The 22,515-nt window shown below is 47.6% G+C and overlaps 1 protein-coding gene and 1 long non-coding RNA gene across 2 annotated transcripts in view; one reads left to right on the forward strand and one right to left on the reverse strand.

Annotated features, from left to right (window-relative positions):
* The window catches only part of SIAH3 (siah E3 ubiquitin protein ligase family member 3), a 72,408-nt gene extending 56,910 nt beyond the window's left edge, over window positions 1-15,498 (reverse strand). Inside the window, exon 1 of the mRNA XM_061133578.1 lies at window positions 15,349-15,498. Coding sequence (XP_060989561.1) covers window positions 15,349-15,483 — 135 coding nt within the window. The 5' untranslated portion in view covers window positions 15,484-15,498. The remainder of the gene's footprint in view (window positions 1-15,348) is intronic.
* The window catches only part of LOC133049518 (uncharacterized), a 304,845-nt gene that overhangs the window by 246,400 nt on the left and 35,930 nt on the right, over window positions 1-22,515 (forward strand). The gene's annotated exons all lie outside the window — the stretch shown is intronic.

The following is a 22,515-nucleotide window of genomic DNA, read 5'->3' on the forward strand; positions in this document are numbered from 1 at the left end:
TCTGTCCTTTATTGAGCCCATCTTTGCATGAAATGTTCCCTTGGTATCTCGAATTTTCATGAAGAGATCTCTAGTCTTTCCCATCCTATTGTTTTCCTCTGTTTCTTTGCGTTGATCGCTGAGGAAGGGTTTCTTATCTCTCCTTGCTGTTCTCTGGAACTCTGCATTCAAATGGGTATACCTTTCCTTTTCTCCTTTGCTTTTCACTTCTCTTCTTTTCACAGCTATTTGTAAGGCCTTCTCAGACAACCATTTTGCCTTTTTTAATTTCTTTTCCATGGGGATGGTCTTTATCCCTGTCTCCTGTACAGTGTCACGAACCTCCGTCCATAGTTCATCAGGCTCTCTGTCTATCAGATCTAGTCCCTTCAATCTATTTCTCACTTCCACTGTATAATCATAAGGGATTTGATTTAGGTTATCCCTGAATGGTCTAGTGGTTTTCCCTACTTTCTTCAATTTAAGTCTGAATTTGGCAATAAGGAGTTCATGATCTGAGCCACAGTCAGCTCCCGGTCTTGTTTTTGCTGACTGTATAGAACTTCTCCATCTTTGGTTGCAAAGAATATAATCAGATTTCGGTGTTGACCATCTGGTGATGTCCATGTGTAGAGTCTTCTCTTGTTTTGTTGGAAGAGGGTGTTTGCTAGACTCCACATATAAATGATATCATATAATAGTAATATTTGTCTTTGTCTGACTTGGCATTCAGTATGATCACCTCTAGGTCTATCCATGTTGCTGTAAATGGTAATATCTCTTTGTTTTTTAATGGCTGAGTAATATTCCCTTGCCTATATATACCACATCTACTTTATCCACTCATCTGTTGATGGACACTTAGGTTGCTTACATGTCTTGGATACTGTAAACAGTGCCTCTTTGAATATTGGGGTGAGTATATCTTTTCAAATTAGAGTTTTTGTCTTTTCCAGATACTATATATTCAGGAGTGGGATTGCTGGATTCTATGGTAGTTCTAGTTTTAGTTTTTTAAGGAACTTTCATCCTATTTTCTACAGTAGTTGTACCAATTTACATTCATACCAACAGTGTAAGAGAGTTCCCTTTTCTCCACACCCTCTCTGGCATTTATTGATCTAGACTTTTCCATGATAGCCATTCTGACTGGTGTGACTTCGTACCTCATGGTAGTTTTGATTTCCATTTCTCTAATAACTAGCATTGTGGACCATCTTTTCATCTGCCTCTTGGCCGTCTGTATGTCTTCTTTGGAAAAATGTCTATGTAGGTCATCTGCCTATTTTTTGATTGGGTTGTTTGTTTTTTTGATACAGTTGTATGAACTGTTTATATATTTTAGAAATGAAGCCCTTGTCAGTTGCATTGTTTGCAGATATTTTCTCCCCATCCATGAGTTGTCTTTTTGTTGTGTGGATGGTTTCCTTTGCCATGCAAAAGCTTTTAAGTTTGATTAGGTCCCATTTGTGTATTTTTGCTTTTACTTCTTTTGCCTTGAGAGATTTATGTAAGAAAATATTGATACAATTTATGTCAGAGAAAGCTTTGACTGTGTTTTAGGACTTTTAAGATGTCATGGCTTAAATGTAAGCCACTTTGAGTTTATTTGTGTGTATAGTATGTGGGTGTATTCTAACTTCATTGAGCTACATGAGGTTGTCTAGCTTTCCCAGCATCACTTGGTGAAGAGACTGTCTTTTCTTTTGGCTCCACTGTGCAGCTTGTGGGATCTTAGTTCTCCGACCAGGGATCAAAGCTGTGCCCTGAAGTGGAAGCACAGAGTCTTAACTACTGGACCAGCAGGGGAAGTCCTGAAGAGAGCTGACTTTTCAGTGGGGCAGCTTCTTCATGTGCTCATCAGCCCTCCTGCTTCCGGGCGTGGGGGTGGGGGTGTGCAGGGCTGGGGGCAGCAGAGGTGCTGCAGGGCCAGGCCCCTGCCCCTGTGGTCCTCCAGGTGAGGTGGTCAGCCCGAGGGCCACAGAGACGAGTAGGCATCACAGGGGCTGGGAAGGGCAGTGATGGCACATGGCTCAAGCCGGAGGCACTTTCCTCCCAGAATTCCTTTAGCTCCTTCATGTCCGCGTCCCCCGTGAGCCCTCTGCAGCCTCTGTGAGTTTCCCCAGATGTCAGGGCTGCTGCTTGAGGTGACTCTGGGGTTGACCACCTTGGTGACCTCCGGCCACGGTGCCTGGCTGAGCGTTTTCCTCGGAAGTCAGTATAGACGCTGCCCTGCACGGCTCCAGCTCCTACACTGGGAGCAAAGACCTTAAGCATCCTTCCGCTCTTCTGCCATAAGCCCACCTCTAACCCGGATGCCTCCCTCAACTCTGTGCTTCTCACGGCAGCTTTGGAAAGAAGAAACGTCTGAAGAGCATTAGGAGAAGGGCTGACCAGAAGTCAAGGTAGAGGCTGAGTTAAATTAGGTAGAAAATGGTCATTAAAAGTTCGCTCCTCTTTGATTTGAGTTTAAAAAATAAATTTGATAATAAAGTATGGTTGCTAATGGGAAAGGAAATTTCAAAGTTCCGTGGATCTCTGAGAGAGCAGGTGTGACAGGGTAAGAGCCTCATTCTCTTGAAGTATGTTTTTGATTTTGAATAAAAAGATTTCTTTCTTTTCTTCTCAGAGAAAAAGTGCCCTGTTTAATGATATCCGAGTGCTTAGAGAGCGTTTGCATTCTGACATGGTCGACTAGTTCCCACTGTCATTGAGAAGCAAGTGAGGTTTTGACAAGACAATCCCGTGGCCCAGATTTAGGGGTCAGTGCTACGGCTCAGTGGTAAAGGACGCTGCCTGCCAAGGCAGGAGATGTAAGAGACACGGGTTCAGTCCCTGTGTCGGAGAAGATCCCCTGGAGAAGGAAATGGCAATCGACTCCAGTATTCTTGCCTGGAGAATCCCATGGACAGAGGAGCCTGGTGGGCTACAGTCTATGGGATTGCAGAGTCGGACACGACTTAGTGACTGCACACACAAACACACACACATAACAAAGAAGGCATAGTCATTATTTTGTGAGACTCAAATTGCTATCCTGGTTTGTCTGACCTAATACAAAACAGTCCACAGGGTTGCAAAGAGTCGGACGTGACTGAGCCATTAAGCATGCATGCTAGTTTCAGACACTCTATCCTCCTCCAACCATGTAATCCATTTGAAAAAATGATCATGGGACATGAACTTCCCTTTTTGCAGGTGATTTTGAGTCAAACACTTAGGTAAAGTTGTTGCCAAGACTTCCTTCAAGTATTTTGTACAAATCGTAATTTGTAAAAGTATGTGTATGTTTATTACTTATTTGGCTGCGTGGAGTCTTAGCTGCAGTGTGCTGGACCTTCACTGCGACATGCGGGATCCTTTGAGGCAGCGCATGGACTCTCTAGTTGTGGCGCTCGGGCTTCAGTATTGAGGGTGCTGGGGCTTGGTTGTTCCTCGGCTTGTGGGATCTTAGTTTCCTGACCAGGGATCGAACCTGCATCTCCTACATTGGAAGGCAGATTCTTAACCACTGGACCACCAGGGAAGTCCCCCAAAGTCACAGTTGTTATCAAGCCTGATTTGGAAAGCTAGGCTCTTTGTAGAAGCTTCCAAGTAGGTGGTCTGTGACAGAGTGGGAGAGACAGCTTAACACAGAGGTGAAAAGCACCAATTAAACTCTACCACTCATTGGATGCACCCTTGGACAAGTTACTTAATTTCTCTGTACCTCAGCTTCCCCCCATGTGATTTGGACATAGACTGTTGGCATTGTTCTGAGAACTTTTAAAAAGGCAATTTGGGTAAATCACTTGGCATGGCACTTGGCACTTAGGAAATGCTCAATAAATATGTTAATTAGGAAACATATACACATATGTGGACTTCCCTGTGGCTTAGACAGTAGAGAATCTGCCTGCAACGCCGGAGACCTGGGTTTGATCCCTGGGGTTGGGAAGATGCTCTGGAGAAGGGAATGGCAACCCACTGCAGTATTCTTGCCTGGAGAATTCCATGGACAGAGGACCCTGGCAGGCTATAGTCCATGGGGTTGCAAACAGTAGGACATGACTGAGCGACTCACACTTCTACTACACACATACGTAGTTTTAACTTGGGTTCTCCAAAGAAGAGCCTGAAAGAAGGACTTCATACAGTGGTTTCTTTGGGAAGAGATTCCAGGAGGCAGGAGGAAGGGACAAAATTGCTGCCATTGGCCACAGGGTCCATCCCACGGGGCAGCCCAGGGAATCCTAGAGCAAGCCTCCCAGGATCGTCCCCCAAGAGCTGGGGCATCTGTGTGTGTTTGCTGTATGTACATACAGAGTGAATGAGCCAGGATCTCAGCTCAGTATTTTTAAATGAAAAATAATACACTCAACATTGTTTGTTGTGAAGTAGGAATGCTGAGGGATGACATACAAAGACATTTTTAAAAGCACAGGATTTTCTTTAAAGGAGTTCTTTTTTATAATTGTATTCATTTTTGACTGAGCTGGGTCTTCGTTGTTGTGCAGGTTTTTCTCCAGTTGCAGTGAGCGGGGGCTACTCTCTAGTTGACGTGCAAGGTCTTCTCATTGCGGTGGCTTCTCTTGTTGCAGCGCACGGACTCCGGGGCTCTTCAACTTCAGTAGCTGCAGCACATGGACGCCGTCGTTGCTCCCCGGCTCTAGAGCACAGGCTCAATAGTTGTGGGGCACACGCTTAGTTGCTCCATGACGTGTCGGATCTTCCCTGATCAGGGATCAAACCCGAGCCTCCTGCCTTAGCAGGCGGATTCTTTACCACTGAGCCACCCACACAGGATGTTAATTTTAAATGGCTCCACTGCATAGAGTTGTGTATCATTGAGCAAGCTTTTTTCCTTTCCTCTGCTTTGATGGAATGATAATAATATACTACTTCCTAGGGAGAATTAAATGCATAGCATTTAACACAGTTCCTGGACATAGCATGCCTTCCATAAAAAGTAGCTATTTTGTGGTTGTTCTGATCATTATTGTTATTACTGTGTGCATAACTGGGACAGCAGAAAAGCACAGCCTGTGGGTTTCAGGATATGTAGCCAACTTAGCCTGAGTCACAATATACCTGTAATTTATAGAAAGGGAATGCGAGGTTCTGAGTGGCTTTCTGCCTTGGACTTCCTGGCACATCCTTGGCGAAGTCATAGGAATTAGATCTGAGGGACCATGGCGTCTGGCTACAAAGCTGAGCAGATGGCTAGACTAGCTGGCCCATCTTTTGTAAAATCTTGTATCGATCTGGATTTGGTTCAGTCTCTGTGGAGCCTTCCTAATGCCATGCTAACCCTCCCCAAAATGGTCTGCAGTGGCCTCTCCCCTCCATAGAGGACACTCTCCAGTCTTGCCCTGGGGGGCCCTGCCCCTTCCACAGTTCAGTCTCTTCCAGCTGGAGTTCCTGGTACCGCCTGGAGACAGCCCTGCAGCACACAGCTCCCTCCTAATCACAGGTTTGTGATAAAAAATACATTAAAGGACCGAGAAATGATTAAGAGATACAGCGGCTTGCAAGTAAAACTGACATTTCCAGTTAGACCACAATTCTAAATGATCCATAGGGACCCTATTCTTCTGCTAAAAACATTAGGCTGATCACAGATTGGTTTCTGACGGTGCTTTCATCCTGGGCCCCAGGTCAAGATGAAAAGGTCACCTTTTGTAGCAGAACTTGACCCACCCTGCTATCTGAAAGTCTGGGGTTATGGCTTTGTGGCTTGGGTGATTTCACTTCCAGCCTCACCCCAGTCTTTGCTATGTATTTGTGCCAGCAGTAGACATGCGAGGAACATTGCCTTTTTAATGCCCCACGTTTACCTGGCTAGTTGTTACCTTGGCGAGGTCCTAAGGACAAGGACCCCCTGGGAAGATGCCCAGCATGTGTGGCTTGTATTAGAGAGGCAGCATCTTTATCCAACGCCCCAGCCCCCAGCAGTGTGGTAGCATAGATAGAGCAGTGGGCCCTGCCCTGACCCTGGGCATCACCCCTTTGGGTCTCATCTGTTTGAACCAGGACCTGGGCTCTGGTTCCCTGAGCTTGAACCCGTTGTTGTTTAGTTGCTAAGTCATGTCTGACTCTTTGTGACCCCATGGATTGTAGCCCGCCAGGTTCCTCTGTCCATGGAATTCTCCAGGCAAGAATACTGGAGTGGGTTGCCATTCCCTTCTCCAGGGGATCTTCCCAACCCAGGGGTCAAACCATGTCTCCTGCATTGGCAGGCAGATTCTTTACCACTGAGCCACCTGGGAAGCCTGAACTTGAACCTACTATGCTTCAAAAATCTTGGTCAGTCAACAGACAGGTCCTTTTACTGCTGACCCTTCCCTCTCTTTCCCCCAACATCCAGTCTGAGAAGTTTGATCACTTGTCCAAGTTGGGCAAAAGAATCTTGGTACATCTCGTGCATCAGGAACATCTCTAAGGAGCTCACTTACTAGTGATGACAGCTACCATCTGTGGAGTATGTACAAGGTGCTGTACTAAGCAGTTTATCTACATTATATTTCACCTTCACGATAATCACTTTAATAGTTGAGGAAATGCAGGTTCTGGGAGGTCAAAGAGGTTACTCAAGGGAACTGACATCACTGGATCCAAACCCAGCTAGGTCTGAGTCCAAAGCCTGTGCTCCATGACCTCAACTAGGATGTTCCTCTTTTCTCTCCCATCTCTCCTGTTACCTCTTTCCTAAGGCTGGAGGTCAGTGACAGTTTGGGTGGGGAAGAAAGATCCCATTTTTACTCCACGGTGGTGCTGGGGACCCTGTCCACTGGGCTTTATACCCTCTGATCTTGCACTGCTATTCAGAGACCGCTCACGGTCCAAAAAGGTTGGCATCTCAGAATTTCCATGGACCCTGAGTGTGTGTGTGTGTGTGTGTGTGTGTAGAAACTCAGGTGGAGTAAGGAAGAGCCCAGCTCTGTGGCCTTTCTTGGTACTTTTTATAGACTTGCCTGATGATAGGATCCAGGAAATTCTTTCTTGGCTCAGAAAGGCCATAGACTCTCTCTCCCTTGACTTCAGGGGATACAGGTGGCTCAGTGATAAATCAGCCTGCCAGTGGTGGCTCAGTGGTGGCTGGTGGTTCAGCCTGCCAATGCAGGAGACTCAGGTTCCACCCCTGGGTCAGGAGGATCCCCTGGAGGAGGAAATGGCAACCCACTCCAGTATCCTTGCCTGGAGAATCCCATGGACAGAGGAGCCTGGTGGGCTACAGTCCACGGGGTCTCAAAGAGCTGGACACGACTTAGCAACTCAATAAGAATACCAAGCTTCCATTAAGCATCACCCATCCCACCTAGCTCAGAGGGAAGGGACTTCCTCAAGGCAGAATGAGCTGCAGGCAGAGAGAAAATGAATGTCTAGTTTCCCAGGGAGCCTGCAGGTTTTGCCCGCTTACCTCTCCCCGCCCTGTTGCATCTCTCAATGGTGTCACTCAGCCTCAGACCCTCACCCCGATCAGATGTCCCTCACAGACCTGCTGGCCTTTGTGCTTACTCGGCTGCGGCTAATGAGAAGAAAGCATGCATAAGTCATGAGGACCCTTCTCCGGTGGGAAGAGAGGGGATTTTGTGGCAGGGCTCCTGGCTCTGTGGATGTTGGGCACCTGGGCACACGTGCCAGCCTCTGTCCCACTGGCATGCCCATCCTCCCCCAACCCAGCCCCTCGCCCATTGCACTTCCAGGCTCGGAACTCAAGCAGGGCTCGGGGTTTTCTTTGAAGTTAGGCAATAAGGACGAATCTGACTTTTACATAAGGCAAGGAATTGTTCTATTCAAAACTGTCTTGAAGGCCAAGGGCAATTCACAAGTACTAAGGAACAGCAGGCCCCGAGGCCCAAAGGAAGGGAGGGGAGGTGGAGGAAAACAGAAGGTGGAGTGGTGTGGAGACTGACTCCAGCTTCCGAGGAGCGGCTTTTAGCTTTTATCGTAATGACCCGTGTTGACAATAACTGCTGCTATTTGCCGACTCTCTCCTCCATGGCAGACGTTTTCCTTCTGTGAGCTCATTTACTCCTTGCAGCCCCATCCAAGGTGGGCGTTCTTTTCTGCTTTTTATAGAGAAGGAAATGAAGCCTCTGAGAGGCGAAGTCATTTGTTCAAAGTCACCCATCGGCCAATGGAACAGTCTGGATTTGAGCTCAGCTCTTTCTGCCCCAAAGCCTGTGTGTTTTCCCTACACCCACTGCTTCACCCCTGTATTGATCTGGTGGATTTACAAACTATGTGCTAAGGGCAAGATCTACTGCTCTATGATTCTGACAGTGTATCTCTTTATCATTTGATTTTTAAAATATGATGTGCAGGCATCCACGTAGATTATATTATAAGAATTTGAAACAGGAAAGAAAATTTATGGAAGGGATAGGGGAATAAGGGAGGATGGTGATAAAGAGGGCTTCCCGGGTGGTACTAGTGATAAAGAACCTGCCTGCCGATGCAGGAAACATAATGAGATGTGGGTTTGATCCCTGGGTCAGGAAGATCTTCTGGAGAAGGGAATGGCAATCCACTCCAGTATTCTTGCCTGGAGAATCTTATGGACAGAGGAGCCTGGTGGGCTGCAGTCCATGGGGTCACAGAGAGTCGAACACAAATGAATTGACTTAGCACTCTGTAAGGTGATGAAGAGGGCCTGATTTGCTAAGGAAATGTGGGTCTGATAAAGGGGAGATGATAGGGTGTATGGTGCAGCCCATGGGGTCACACTGGCTGATCTAGGGCTGATGGGGTGCAGGAAGGGGTTCCCCACAATTTCCTGCTTCCACAGCATGCACTCAAGCAAGGGATGTTTAGTTTGGACTAACTGGAAGACAGCCTGGGGCGGCTGGGGATCTGGGTCTGACCTTTGGAGACCTAACTCCCGGTTCCAATTCTGTCACAAAATAGATTGAATCTGCAAGAGGGAAGTAATGGGTTGAAAAAAGATATTCACATCTTAGTGCCCGGAACTTCTGAATTACCTTAAAGAGCAACAGAGAGAATATTATACGACCAATGGTGTGATTAGCCTTGCCTTGTGGCTCAGATGGCAAAGAATCCACCTGCAATATAGGAGACCTAGGTTTGATCCCTGGGTCAGGAAAGATTCCCTGAAGAAGGGAATGGCAACCCATTCCAGTATTCTTGCCTGGGGAATTCCATGGACAGAGGAGCATGGCAGGCTACAGTCCATGGGGTCGCAAAGAGTTGGACACGACTGAGGGATTAAAGCTTTCGAAGTGTGATTAAATTAAGGATGTTGCAATGAAACCTTATCCTGGATTGTCCAGGTAGGGACAATCCAGATAGGCCCTCAATATAGGCACCTGGGTCCTTATGAGATGGACACAGAAAGGAGAGAAGGAGGCCATGTGACCCCAGAGGCAGGGGCAGAGAGATGAGGCCACAAGCCAAGGAACCCTCAGAAGCCAGATAAGCGAGGAACAGATTCTTCCCTAGAAACTTGGAGGGAGCCTGGCCTTGCTGGTACTCTGCTTTTGGACCTGCAGCCTCCTGATTTCTCTGAGAAATAGATTTCTCTGATTTTGTGCCTCCCCATTTATGGTGATTTGCTACAGCAGCTGTAGGAAATACAAGTCATTTCCCTCTCTCACCTCAGTTTCCTCGACTGTAGACTAAGAAGATTCAGCCTCCCAGGTCTGACATTCTCCCCATCGTTCTCTGAGCTGGCGATCCCCACGGGAGGGTGGGGCTCCATTCTCCGGGGTGGGACCCCTTCCACGTGACACCTCGTGTCTAAACTGGCCAGCTTTCCCCTCTGGGGAGCACAGCTGGTTGAGTCCAGATGACTTTTTTGTCATTGCTCAGCCGCCAAGTCGTGTCCGACTCTTTGCGACCCCAAGGACTGCAGCACTCCAGGCCTCCCAGGCCCTCACCATCTCTGGGAGTTTTGCCCAAGTTCATGTCCATTGAATATCAGTGTTGCCATCCAACCACCTGATCATCTGTGACTTTGCCAAGAGTCAAATACCACTCCAAGACAGTTCATTTTTTTTCTTATTGTTAATTGCTAGAAAAATATTCTGCCTTACCCCAGGGAAGCCATCCAAATAATTCTGACCTCTCTGTGGATTTCAAAGAAAGTGTTCAGTCCCTGTTTTCTCCTTGCTTCCAAGCAGTCCCTGCCGCTTGAGGGACCCACAAAATTTGCTGCGGGGGGGGTGGGGGTGGGGGGGGTGAGGGGCTACCAGAGAAAGGCATGCCAAGGTCGTGGGCTCACCTCACCTCCACACCGGCTTCAGCCTCCCCTGCCCTCCCCATCACCGCACACCGCTACCCAAATGGCCGCCCGGAGCCTCCAGTTATGTGACTCGGGAGCCTCATTTACAATCACCATTAACCAGAAAAGCCGCATGACTGCTCTGTGCCTGCAGAGCCAAGTGTCACACAGTATTCACAGAAACCGAAGGACTGCAGGCAGCGGCATGGGAAAGCCTTCAGACTGAAGCTCAGAGAGTGACTCGGGGGCCAGCTTCAGTCCCCCCCTTATCCTCCTCCACTGGTCTCCCCCATCCCCCCATCCCCTCCCTACCTCCCACCTCCCTACCACCCCCATCTAAGGCGCTAATAGAGCCTCCAGCCTGGACAGCAAAGGAAGATGCTGAAATGTCCAGGGGATGGGGGATGGGACTCAGAGGTGGCTGTGTCAGGAAGAGCTAGTGAGAAACCCACACGCCGCCGGCTACTAAACCATCTTGAACTGCCAGAAACTAGGCATTCAGGCTGCACACTCCAAGGCCGCCTTTACATCTCTAAAAACAACATTCAGGTCTTTAACTTCCCTTCGGCTGCCTGCTGCGCTGTGTCAGTTAGTGAAAGCCCAGAGGCCAGAACGGGATTTCCGAAGGGTAGCCCCTGAACAGTCGAGGCGCTGGAGGTGAGGTTTGCCTCGGTTCTCCCTTGATGATCCCCTCCCCCCGCTCCATGCAGCCCCTCCCCCATCCCCACCGTCACCCGGCACACATCCATCCACATGGCTTGGTCTCAGAATGGAAGGCAGGGGGATGCTCGAAGTCGTGGTACTAAAATGCCCTAATTTTAGGTTTAGTGTCTGCTAGGCTTCCCAGGTGGCGCCAGTAGTAAAGGGTCCACCTGCTAGTGGAGGAGATGCAAGAGACGTGGGTTCGATCCCTGGGTCGGGAAGATCCCCTGGAGGAGGGCATGGCAACCCACTCCAGTGTTCTTGTCTGGAGAATCCCATGGGCGGAGGAGCCTCGTGGGGTACAGTCTACGGGGTCACAAAGAGTCAGACACGACTGAGCAACTTAGCACGCACGGGCACTTAGAGCCCACACTGTCCTATATGCCCCTCCCACTGTGTGCGTGCGCATGCGCGCTCTGAGTGTGTGTGTGTGTGTGTGTGTGTGTGTGTGTGTGTGTGTGTGCATATGTGTGTGCATATGTCTGTCTATAGACTCAGGGTTAACGGGTTACAACAGGAAAGGGCTCCGGGGATTGGACCCACTGGATGGAGGCATGGATAGCCTCCCAGGAGCGGTAGGGAGGTTAGGGCCTTTTGGAAGTTTGCCAGAAACCCTTTTGCGAGACTTGTTTCAGAAGCTGGTTTATCAAGCGCTGTGGTTACAGGAAGGAAGTCTAGCCAGCCCCAGCTCAGCGCCTGTCTGCTTGGGAAGTGCTGAGCTCCGACCCCAGAGGGGCCCTGGCAGCCACTGCAGACCCTTCCCTGGAGAGGCCAGAAACACAGACTGGCCAGTCCACTCTTCAAAGGGCACTGCTGGAGATGGGGCAGGAGCGGAGAGGGCTGCCCGGGGCAGGGCATTGTCCAAGCAGCGTGTGTGGATGGGAGAGGAGCCAGGAGAGAAACGCTTTCTTGGTTTGAAGACAAGCAAAGGACAGCAGGGAGAACGTGGTGCTAAATCAGGACATGAGCCTGCGCCCTGCTCGGTGCCAGCCTGCAGCCCCTGGGCCACATTTCAGTGACCTCCATGAGCGAGGAAGCAGACGGCAGCCAGGCAAGCTCACCAGCTCCTTGGCAGTCACTTTCCATGGGCTGGGATGGAGAACTGGGGGGCCTGATCCCTTCAAGGAGCCATCTCTACAGACAGACACAGGGCAACACAGAGTGCCATCTGCAGTCCACAGAGCCAGCTCTGCCATGGATTGTTCTTGAAGCAGGAGAACCTCTTATTTCAGGCCAGCGACTAACACCCCTTTTAAGTAGGGTGGGCTTCAGGAGTGTAATGGGTTTAACTGGGTTGTCTGCATTCCCCGGGAAGGCCTTTGCCTTCCACTTAGAAGCAAGCTTCCAGAACAAGCTAGCTTGAAGGAATCCCAGGTTACTGAGTAAGTCGCCATAATGAGATTGAGAATGAAGGTGACCTATGGAAGCATGGTAAATACTCGGTTTTCTCTGCTCAGTAAGTGATTTTTGATTGTAACTCGGCACTTGCCTCAGCTCCCGAAGTACTGCTAGCATTCTCAGGAAAGCGCAGGAAAGGACAAAGTGCAAAAATGCTTCCACAAAGAAAAACACAGGCTTCTCAGTTCCTCTTGGTAGCAACACACAACCTAGAAACTTGAAAGCAAGGTTGCAATGTCTGTGTCCTTGGTCACCACATAATTTACCGGCCTGTCATACAAAGTGCGGGGAAGCGCCGCAGATCAATCGCCATTCTGGTTTAACATTGCCACAACTTGTTTTCTCTTTAAAAAAAGACTTTTCTTCCTATGTGGATTGCAGGTTTTTACATCCAAGGCATATTTCCGGGGCCTGTCTGTGGAAAGGAATGGTTGGAAGGAGCACTTTCTTTCGAGGTTTTATGCACTTCTTAATATTCATGATGGAGCAGCAGTGTTCCTAGAGAATAGTGCCTTTAAAAGCTCCAAAAAAAGTTCCAAGCTGTTAGCTCTCAGTTGGAGAAGCAGGTAGAACTTACCTGCTGGGCCACCTGGAGCATGGATGAGACTTTCATAGAGGCATCCTGGGCTGCAGAGGTCTGTCTGCACCTGGCCCAGCCTCTGTAAATGCTGTGTGTCCTGTCGCACCCCCTGGTAACATGAGCATCCCTCAGTTTGATTTGTTTATCTGTGAGGACACTCATCTGAGCAAAATCTCTAAGTGGCTTTTTATGGGAAATGAAAAGTCAAATGAGTATGTACATGACAAAGTGAGCCACGGGAAGTAGCCTCTCAAAGCACGTGTCTCCTATTTTTATATTACTGCTTATATGGTTTCTAAGTTGGCTGAAGGCTGTAAGTAATAACTTTTGAAATTCCTAATGGAACCCTACGAATGATGTGCAATAATATAATTTGGGGGGTGGAGGGGAGTGTTAATAAAGCCCATCTACCTGGAGTATCCCTTCACAGCCTCACAGAGCCATGGAGGAGGCAGGCTAGAGATTCATGGGTTCATTTTGCAGATGAAGAAGGGAAGGCTCAGAGACACGGAGTCATTCAAGGTCACATAGCTGGTGACCACTGATCTAAGGTCTCCAACCCTGACTCTGGACTCCTGGGTTTGGGCAGCAGGACTGCCTGTCAAAATCCAGGCTGACATCACCGAAACAAGCACAGATGATTTTCAGTCCATCCCCTACCGAGATCTTAGCAGCCTGTTCCCCCTCCACCATCAGCTGCAGCCAACGAACCATATAAATCGAAACTTTGGAAACGTTAAGTCTCATAAACAATTTGTAAAGGTTTTAAAATGCAAAGCAGGAATAAACAGAATTTCTTGCCACAGGGAAGTAACTAATGTAAAGTGACAAAATAATGGGAGTTTGAAGGCGGTCTCAAAAGTAGTCATAAAACAGAATTCAGAATCATATTTTAATACACTTTGCCAAGGATGACTGGGGGTGAATTCCCATTTATAAACAGAAGCCATGAAGGGAAAAAGAAATAGGGGAATGAGGGGAAGAGAGGAGGAAGGAGGGAGAGATGGCGAGGTGGGCGGGAGGGGCGGGGGAGAGAGGCAGAGCAGTTGAGATGGTGTTCATCACAGCTTGGATACTGCAGAGAATCCCTTCCTAGGTCCAGAGCACCATAGTGGTCTCAAGGTAGCCCATCGCCCTTCCATCCAGGAAGGGCCTTGGCATATGACCCCAGGGGCTCCTGGCAGCTGTCCGTCCTGGGGACTTCCAGGAATCGTTGAGGGTGGGCGTGCGAGGAGGTACCCATTAGCACTGGCCTGCAGGGCTCCAACCGAAGAGAGTCTGACTGCAGGAGTTTATAAAGTGATGAGCAACAAGCAATAAGACCTGCCGCACAGCAGTGGTCAGAATGACAGATCTGTGCTCGCAGAGACTGTTCCTGGGCTTAGCCGCAGACGTGCCCTTCCCCCCCTCTTCGCTCAGCCTCGGGTATAATGAGAGCAACTCCCGAACGAGTCCATCGTTTATTCTGGGACGGAGCCCAGGCGGCTGCGACTTCCACACTGGGGTGCGGGGGAGTTCAGCTGCGTCCTCGCACCGCCCCCTACCGCCCCGCCTGCCCACCTTCCCTCCGGCCCAAGCCTAGTGGCTCTCCGTTCATTCTCCCCTCGTCTTGGCGGGGCATGTGGAGCGGTCCCTCGAGCCCGTGTTGAGGCCGTCCTCTTAAAGGGCGCTGACCTAACGGCAGAGCTGTGAGGGCCGCAGCGCCTGCGGTGATTCCAGCAGTGGGGGCTCCGAGCGGGGTTCATCACGATGCTACTGAAACAATCTGCCTGCTCCCGTCCTCGATACACCTGGCGCATCCAGCTCTCAGGAAGCAAGGAAGACGAACTCCTACCGACACCCCAGCCCCCGCGCCCCCCAGGCTGAGTCTGAGCACAGGGAAAACACACTTTGCAGAAAGCGCCCCCTCCCCAGCTCCCAGACCCCTGTCTGGTGCGGGGCGAGGGGTCCTGTCCCGCGACCCCCCAGCCCAGCTACTTCAGGAGCAACCAGAGGGGCTTCAGAAATCCGTGTGCTTGCCTGCCTGCCTTTCCAGCACACGGGACAGCCTGCAGTGTGGGTAACTTTTCAAACCCTCTCTCCTAAACACTTGCCCACAAATATTTGGGAGAGGGAGGGGGACGCCCCTTGCTCCCTGCAACACCCTCACTTCTGACACCCCCCCACCCCCACCCCCGACTCCTAGGCTGACAATGTGGGGGAAAGAAATAGACGCTGACTCTAGTTGCCCCTGCCAGGCAGGGAAACAAACCACACCGTCGCGAGAGCATCCACACACGGGAGAGGGAGAACGGACCCAGCACGGGCTCGGGTACCCAACACCGTCTTGTGTAGCAGAGGGATGACCTTTGCCTGGAGCGCCCGGGCTCCGTGGGAGGGTCCCTGACGCCGCTCCCTCCACCCCCGCCCCCCGAGGAAGGACTTGAACCCGAGCCACGGGAACATCAAACGGTAGCCAGCCACTCACCTTTAGGTTGTGCGTGGGGTTTACAACGCAGACAAGTTGCCCGGCGGCGGAGAACACTCGTTTAGCCTTGTTGTGCTGAAAGCGGAGGTGAATGAGATCTAACACAGCCCCAAAGCACTGGGTGAAGAAAAGCATCACAACTTTTTTGGGGGGGATGATTGGCACAGGAAGGTGGTGGAGGAAGCCGTTAAGTCCTTGGGCTCTGGAAGGCGCGCAGCCTCTGAGACGCTCGCTCCAGCCCGGCTTAGCATGCCTTCATATTCATCATCAAAATAAGACGGTTAGAATCTTGCAGCAGTGAGGCGGCCAATCAAAAGGACAGAAATGTTATCCTTGAGGTGCAGAGACAGCCAATAACAAATGCCTCCCCTACCGAAACTCCCTGATGAATTGAGCCTGGCGGAGAATGTATTATTGAACATTACCATAGATCAGCCCGTTGCATTTATCTTGTGATTACAGCCAACCATACATAATGCCGGGGAGATAGGCTGACAAAATTGATTGCTTAATGTGTCTCATTTATTAATTGACTTAATTTAACATGAGAGCCTTTCTTAATGCGCTGGCAAAAACGTGAAGCATTTAAACCGCCAAATAGTAAAACACCCCGCTCCAAAGTAGGCAGATGGATAAGGCAGATCGTGGCTCCGATTCACCAGAGCTGCTTGGGAGAAAATCAAATATTACAAGACTCCTCCGATTCCAGATAAGGATTTGGCAGCGGCAGTATCGTGCATCTTTCAATCTTGAGCTCTGACTCTCTCTGCGATTTGGATTTCAGCCCCTTGATAAATCTTACTCTCCACGCTTTATCAAACAGAAAAGCATTCCTGACAAATGCATTTGGACTTGGAGGGGGCGAAATGTGTATGTATATCCGTAATACTGTAATTACTGGAGCCTGAAAGTATTAAAGCATAAAAGTGTACAGTGTATGCTTCTAAAAATAATGAAATCCCTGATGCATGAATGCACACACAGAGGAAAAAGCTACATGAAGAGGAGAGCGGCTTGTAAATCAGCAAAATAATTACAGATGCAGAGGGCTTTTGCTTGTCATTCATTTGCATATTGGTGGGCAGCAAATTGCTAATTAGCCACTAGATTGTTGGAGACATTAAAATAGAGATTAAGAGCACACATACCACAGTACCACATCGTCTGCTTGTCTCTGTGAATGCCAGCAGCGCATTTCTGTCCTGGAGCAGGCAGAGGGCATTCCAGTCCTCAGACTGCACGCCCTCTCTCTTCAGAACCGGGCTGGTGGGGGTGCTTAAGCCCACCTGCTTGTTCTGGAAGAAAGGCTGTGAGCAGTACATGAGGAGTCTTAGAGTTTGGGGCAGACACGCTCCGATGACTTAGTCACTCTTTGGGGCTCACGCAGGAGGGTGGCGTGTGCAGTGTTTCCCATCCTCTTTGGCTGTTTCTCCCGTGGGAAGTCAGCCTACACCCAGCGAGCCCGGGTGAGTATCAGGCTTGGGTGTGAATTACACCCCGAGTGTGAGAGCACATTGCTTCTTCTGGAATGGCTCTCGCTCCGCTACGGCTGCCGAGCTTCGGTTGTGGTGTAGGCAAAGCTTACACACAGCTGGGACAGCGACATCTGTGACATGGTCAGGCAATTAAACCAGCTACTGATTAAAGTATAGAGAAAAAAAATGCGCGGGTTTCCTGAAATCAGGACAAAGCCCAAGTGTTCATTTTCAGTTGAGTTTAAAATCAAACCAATGTTTTCAGAAATGAATAAGCCAAGCGCCCATTAAAATGAAAACTGTACTTCCTAAAATAATTGCACTGGCACAAAGTTAGAAGACGACAACATTTGAACTGATTGGAACCTCATCAAAGTGATACTTTTATAGGATATGAGTCCCTGGACCAACGTGTTCTTTATGTGCTCAGTTGCTTCAGCCATGTCTGACTCTTTGCGACCCCATGGATGGTAGCCTGCCAGACTCCTCTGTCCCTGGGATTTTCCCGGCAAGAGTACTGGAGTGGGTTGCCATGCCCTCTCCCAGGAAATCTTCCTGGCCCAGGGATTGAACCTGCATCTCCTGCATTGCAGGCAAATTCTTTCCTGCTGAGCCACAGGGGAAGCCCCGTTCATTATACGATTCATAAATAAGAGTTGCTGGTCTATATTGCTGGAGTTCTTTTTCTATGGTTTTCATTTTCCAGAACAAGCTTTTAGCAGGAAAACCTTCAATATTCTTTTATTGTCTTCCTTAAAAATATAAAAATAAAAGTTAGCATATACTCCCATAGATTCCTTAAAGACACAGTTCATAATTCAGAAGGTCCAAACTTTCTACATCCTTTGTTAGAATGGAACTATTATGCAATTTGTTTCTCCCTTTGGGTAACCTCAGACAGGTTTCTTGAAACCTCACTGAGGCTTAGTTCCCACTCCTGTAGCATAGGGATAATAGCAACTTATTTCTCTCTCAAGGTTACTGGGAAGGCTAAGATATGATGTATCTGGAAGAACCCAGCCCAGTGCCTGATTCAAAGCAGCCTCTCAATTTCTGAGCCTACTGAGTGTCTTTAGTGGAAGAGTGATTATTTCCAGAATGTTCTTCCTTCCTGCTCTTTGAATTATTTTCCCCCATGGATGTTCACCCTACCACCCAGTGCCATGAAAGCACTGGGCGTGGTAAGAACAGACTTGACTTTTGCTATGTTCTCTTTTTCTCTAGCTGGCTCTTTGTTGTTGCACACAGACTTTCTCTAGTTGCAGCGAGTGGGGTCTCCTCTCTCGTTGTGGTGCATGGGCTTTGCATTGCTGTGACTTCTCTTGTTGTGGAGCACAGTCCCTAGAGGGCGGGCTTAGCTGTTGTGGAGCATGGACTTGGTTGCTCAGAGGCAGGTGGGATCTTCCTGGATCAGGGATTGAACTGGTGTTCCCTGCACTGCAAGACAGATTATTAACCACTGGACCACCAGGGAAGCCCTTGCTACATTCTTAAGTGTACTACTTGGTATCAACTGGACACTGGGCTTGGGAATGAGCCCTGAAGGGCTGAGGAGTACATATTGACATCAGTGACTGACTAAACAGGGCCACAGATCTGCTAGTAAGGATGCTTTTTGTTAACCCCAGACCCAACCTCTTGTTCTAACTCTCTACCCCCAAACTGGTTTGCATCACTCTGTTTTCGAATATTAAGCTTTTCCATCTGTTCTCAGAATCAGTCCTCAAAATAATCATCCATTGGGAAGTGTCTGAAGCTAACCCTAGTAACAGATTCTCATGGTTGATGTGCCCAAAATACAGTGGCACAAACAAGCTTTCAAGTAGAGATTTAGAGCTGTTTTGCCTCTTGCCACTAAGTTGGCCCCTTGGCGGCAGCCACACCAACCCTCTCCTGCTGTGCCGCAATGCCTAAGGCTTCCCCTTCACCTCCTTAGCAACCAGATTTACATTTTATCAGGACCAGAAAGTCTCAGAGGTTGGTAATTAGACAAATTTGAATTGGAAGCCTACATTGCTACTTACTGCTACTTTGGGCAAGTTATGTGATCTCACTGATGCTTAGTTCTGTTTGTCCGTAAAAGTGAAGCTAATGACTCCCTTGAAAAGTAGTTTAAAGATGAAGCGAGATAATATAAGTAAAATAATCAGCCCAATGACTGGTTTTAGTAATAACTTTAGTGAGAAGGTATTATCATTATTATCATCTTCTCATGAAAATTATTTTTGTCCAAGTCAATCCAGAGTTCTGGTGAGCATGTGGAACATCCAAAATTCTCATGCCCTGCTAGAAACCACTTTGGAAAACTGTTTGGAAGCATCTAGTAAAGCCAAACATATGGCTCCCTACAATCCTGAAAGGTGAAAGGGTTAGTCGCTCAGTTAGTAAAAGAGTTGGTCTGACTCTTTGCAACCCCATGGTCTGTAGCCTGCCAGGCTCCTCTGTCCATGGGATTCTCCAGGCAAGAATACTGGAGTGGGTAGTCATTCCCTTCTCCAGGGGATCTTCCTGACCCAGAGATTGAACCCAGGTCTCCTGCATTGTGGGCAGACTCTTTACCATCTGAGCCACCAGGGAATCTGATGACGACCAGCAAACCCCCAGAAGCCAAGGGAGAGGCGTGGGACAGATTCTCCCTCACAGACTCCAGGAGGAACCAACCCTGAGGGCACATCGACCTCAGACTTCTCAGACATTTCCAGAACTGTCCTATAATAGATGCCTGCCATCTATTATATATAAAGTATGTATATTTTATAAAGTATATTATTACTTTATATAATAAAAAGTATATTTTACTTTGTAAAGTATAGAAAGTATATTATATATAAAGTATATATACTATATACTTTATATCTAAAGTATCACAGTCAGATTGTGATAACTTGTTATGGCAGCCCAAGAGAATGATACAATGGGTATATCCATTTGGTGGAAATTCCTTAGGCTGTGAACTTAAAAAAATTTTATTTATTTATTTATTTATTTAGGGCGGTGCTGGGTCTCTCTTGTGGCCTTTCTCCAGTTGTGGCTAGTGGGGACTACTCTTTGTTGGGGTGCGCAGGCTTCTCACTGTGGTGAACTCTCTTGTTTCAGAGCTCAGGCTCTAGGCACACGGGCTTCAGTAGTTGCAACACGTGGGCTCCATAGTTGTCGTGTGTGGGCTTCATTGCTCCACAGTGTGTGGGATCTTCCAGGACCAGGGATCGAACTCATGTCCCCGGCATTGGCAGGCAGATTCTTATCCACTGTACCACCAGGGAAGTCTGCTATGAACTAATGATCAGTGCACTTTTCTATATGTGAGATATATGCCCCAAATATATTGAAATAACGTGTGGATGAGCAAATAATCGAACTTCGGAGTACTGGAATATTCATAAAGATTTTAAGACACTATTGAAGTAATCACAAAGGAAAACACTTGATTACGTAAAATGCTAAACTCTACATCAAAATAATGTCTAACAACTAACATTGAAGAAACTCAAAATATTGCGGGATATATTTGTAGCAGCTATAACAACAACAGATTTGTATTCCTGATAAAGGCCTCTTGTGTATGCATTTTAAAGAACTAAAATTATATAGAACAGACAAAGGAAATAAACAGGGTAAAGAGAAGAAGAAATTTAAAAATTCATAAATGAATGATAAATGTTCAATAGAACTAGAAATCAGAGAAGTGCATGGAGCAAAATAGCATCTTTTATGTGTCAAATTGGCACGTCTTATTTTTAAACAATCGTATTCAGGGCTGGTGAATCTTAATTGAGACTGACATTCTCCTCTGCTGCTGATGAGACTAATAATAACCAACATTTAAATTCTTGATAGAGGGCTCCCCTGTGGCTCAGGGGTAAAGAGTCCACCTGCCAATGTGGGAGACATGGGTTCAAACCCTAGTTGTGGAAGAGCCCACATATCCCACATTCCAGCGAACAACTAGGCCGGTGCACCACAACTGCTGAGCCTGTATTCTAGACCCCTGGGGCTGCAACCACGGAAGCCTGCTTGCCCGAGAGCCTGTGCTTGGCAACAAGAGAGGTCACTGGAGTAAGAAGCCCACTCACTGCCACAAAGAGTACCCCCACTTGCTGTAACTAGAGAAAATCCTGCAAGTAACAAAGACCCAGCACAACCAAAATTAAATAAATAAAATGTTTAAAAAACTATTTAAATGCTTGGTAGATATCAGGCAGTATGCTAAATAGTTAGCCTGTGTGGTCAGGTACATAAGTACATCTACAGTGAAATAGCTTATTTTCCTCGTCACAACAACCTCATCAGATATTTTAAAAGAACTGGCAGAAGTACCACATAGAAGTACCAAAAAAAGATGTCCTTTCATCATTGGGGTCTGGAATGCAAAAGTAGGAAGTCAAGAGATACCTGGAGTAACAGGCAAATTTGGCCTTGAGTACAAAATGAAGCAGGGCAAAGGCTAACAGAGTTTTGCCAAGAGAACACACTGGTCACAGCAAACACCCTCTTCCAATAACATGAGAAGTCTCTACACGTGGACGTCACCAGATGGTCAATACCGAAATCAGATTGATTATATTCCTTGGAGCTAAAGATGGAGAAGCTCTATACAGTCAGCAAAAACAAGACCAGGAGCTGACTGGCTCAGATCATGAACTCCTCATTGCAAAATTCAGACTTAAATTGAAGAAAGTAGGGAAAACCACTAGAGAATTCAGGTGTGACCTAAATCAAATCCCTTCCAATTATACAGTGGAAGTGACAAATAGATTCAAGGCATTAAATCTGATAGAGTGCCTGAGGAAATATGGATGGAAGTTTGTGACATTGTACAGGAGGCAGGGATCAAGAAGATCCCCAAGAAAAAGAAACACAAAAAGGCAAAATGGCTGTCTGAGGAGGCCTTACAAATAGCTGTGAAAAGAAGAAAAGCAAAAAGCAAAGGAGAAAAGGAAAGATATTCCCATTTGAATGCAAAGTTCCAAAGATTAGCCAGGAGAGATAAGAAAGCCTTCCTCAGCGACCAATGCAAAGAAATAGAGGAAAAACAACAGAATGGGAAAATCTAGAGATCTCTTCAAGAAAATTAGAGGTACTAAGGGAACATTTCATGCAAAGATGGACACAATAAAAGATAGAAATGGCATGAACCTAACAGAAGCAGAAGATATTAAGGAGAGGTGGCAAGAATATGCAGAAGAACTGTACAAAAAAAATCTTCATGACCCAGATAACCATGGTGGTGTGATCACTCACCTAGAGCCAGACATCCTGGAATGCAAAGCCCTGGAATGCAAAGTCAAGTGGGCCTTAGGAAGCATCACTACGAACAAAGCTAGTGGAGATGATGGAATTCCAGTTGAGCTATTTCAAATCCTAAAAGATGATGCTGTGGAAGTGCTGCACTCAATATGCCAGCAAATTTGGAAAACTCAGCAGTGGCCACAGGACTGGAAAAGCTCAGTTTTCATTCCAATCCCAAAGAAAGGCAATGCCAAAGAATGCTCAAACTACCACACAATTGCATTCATCTCACACGCTAACAAAGTAATGCTCAAAATTCTCCAAGCCAGGCTTCAACAGATGTGAACCATGAACTTCCAGATGTTCAAACTGGATTCAGAAAAGGCAGAAGAACCAGAGGTCAAATTGCCAACATCAGTTGGATCATCGAAAAAGCAAGAGAGTTCCAGAAATACATCTATTT

The sequence above is a fragment of the Dama dama genome, chromosome 30, assembly GCF_033118175.1.
Source record: "Dama dama isolate Ldn47 chromosome 30, ASM3311817v1, whole genome shotgun sequence".
Classification (NCBI taxonomy): Eukaryota; Metazoa; Chordata; class Mammalia; order Artiodactyla; family Cervidae; genus Dama; species Dama dama.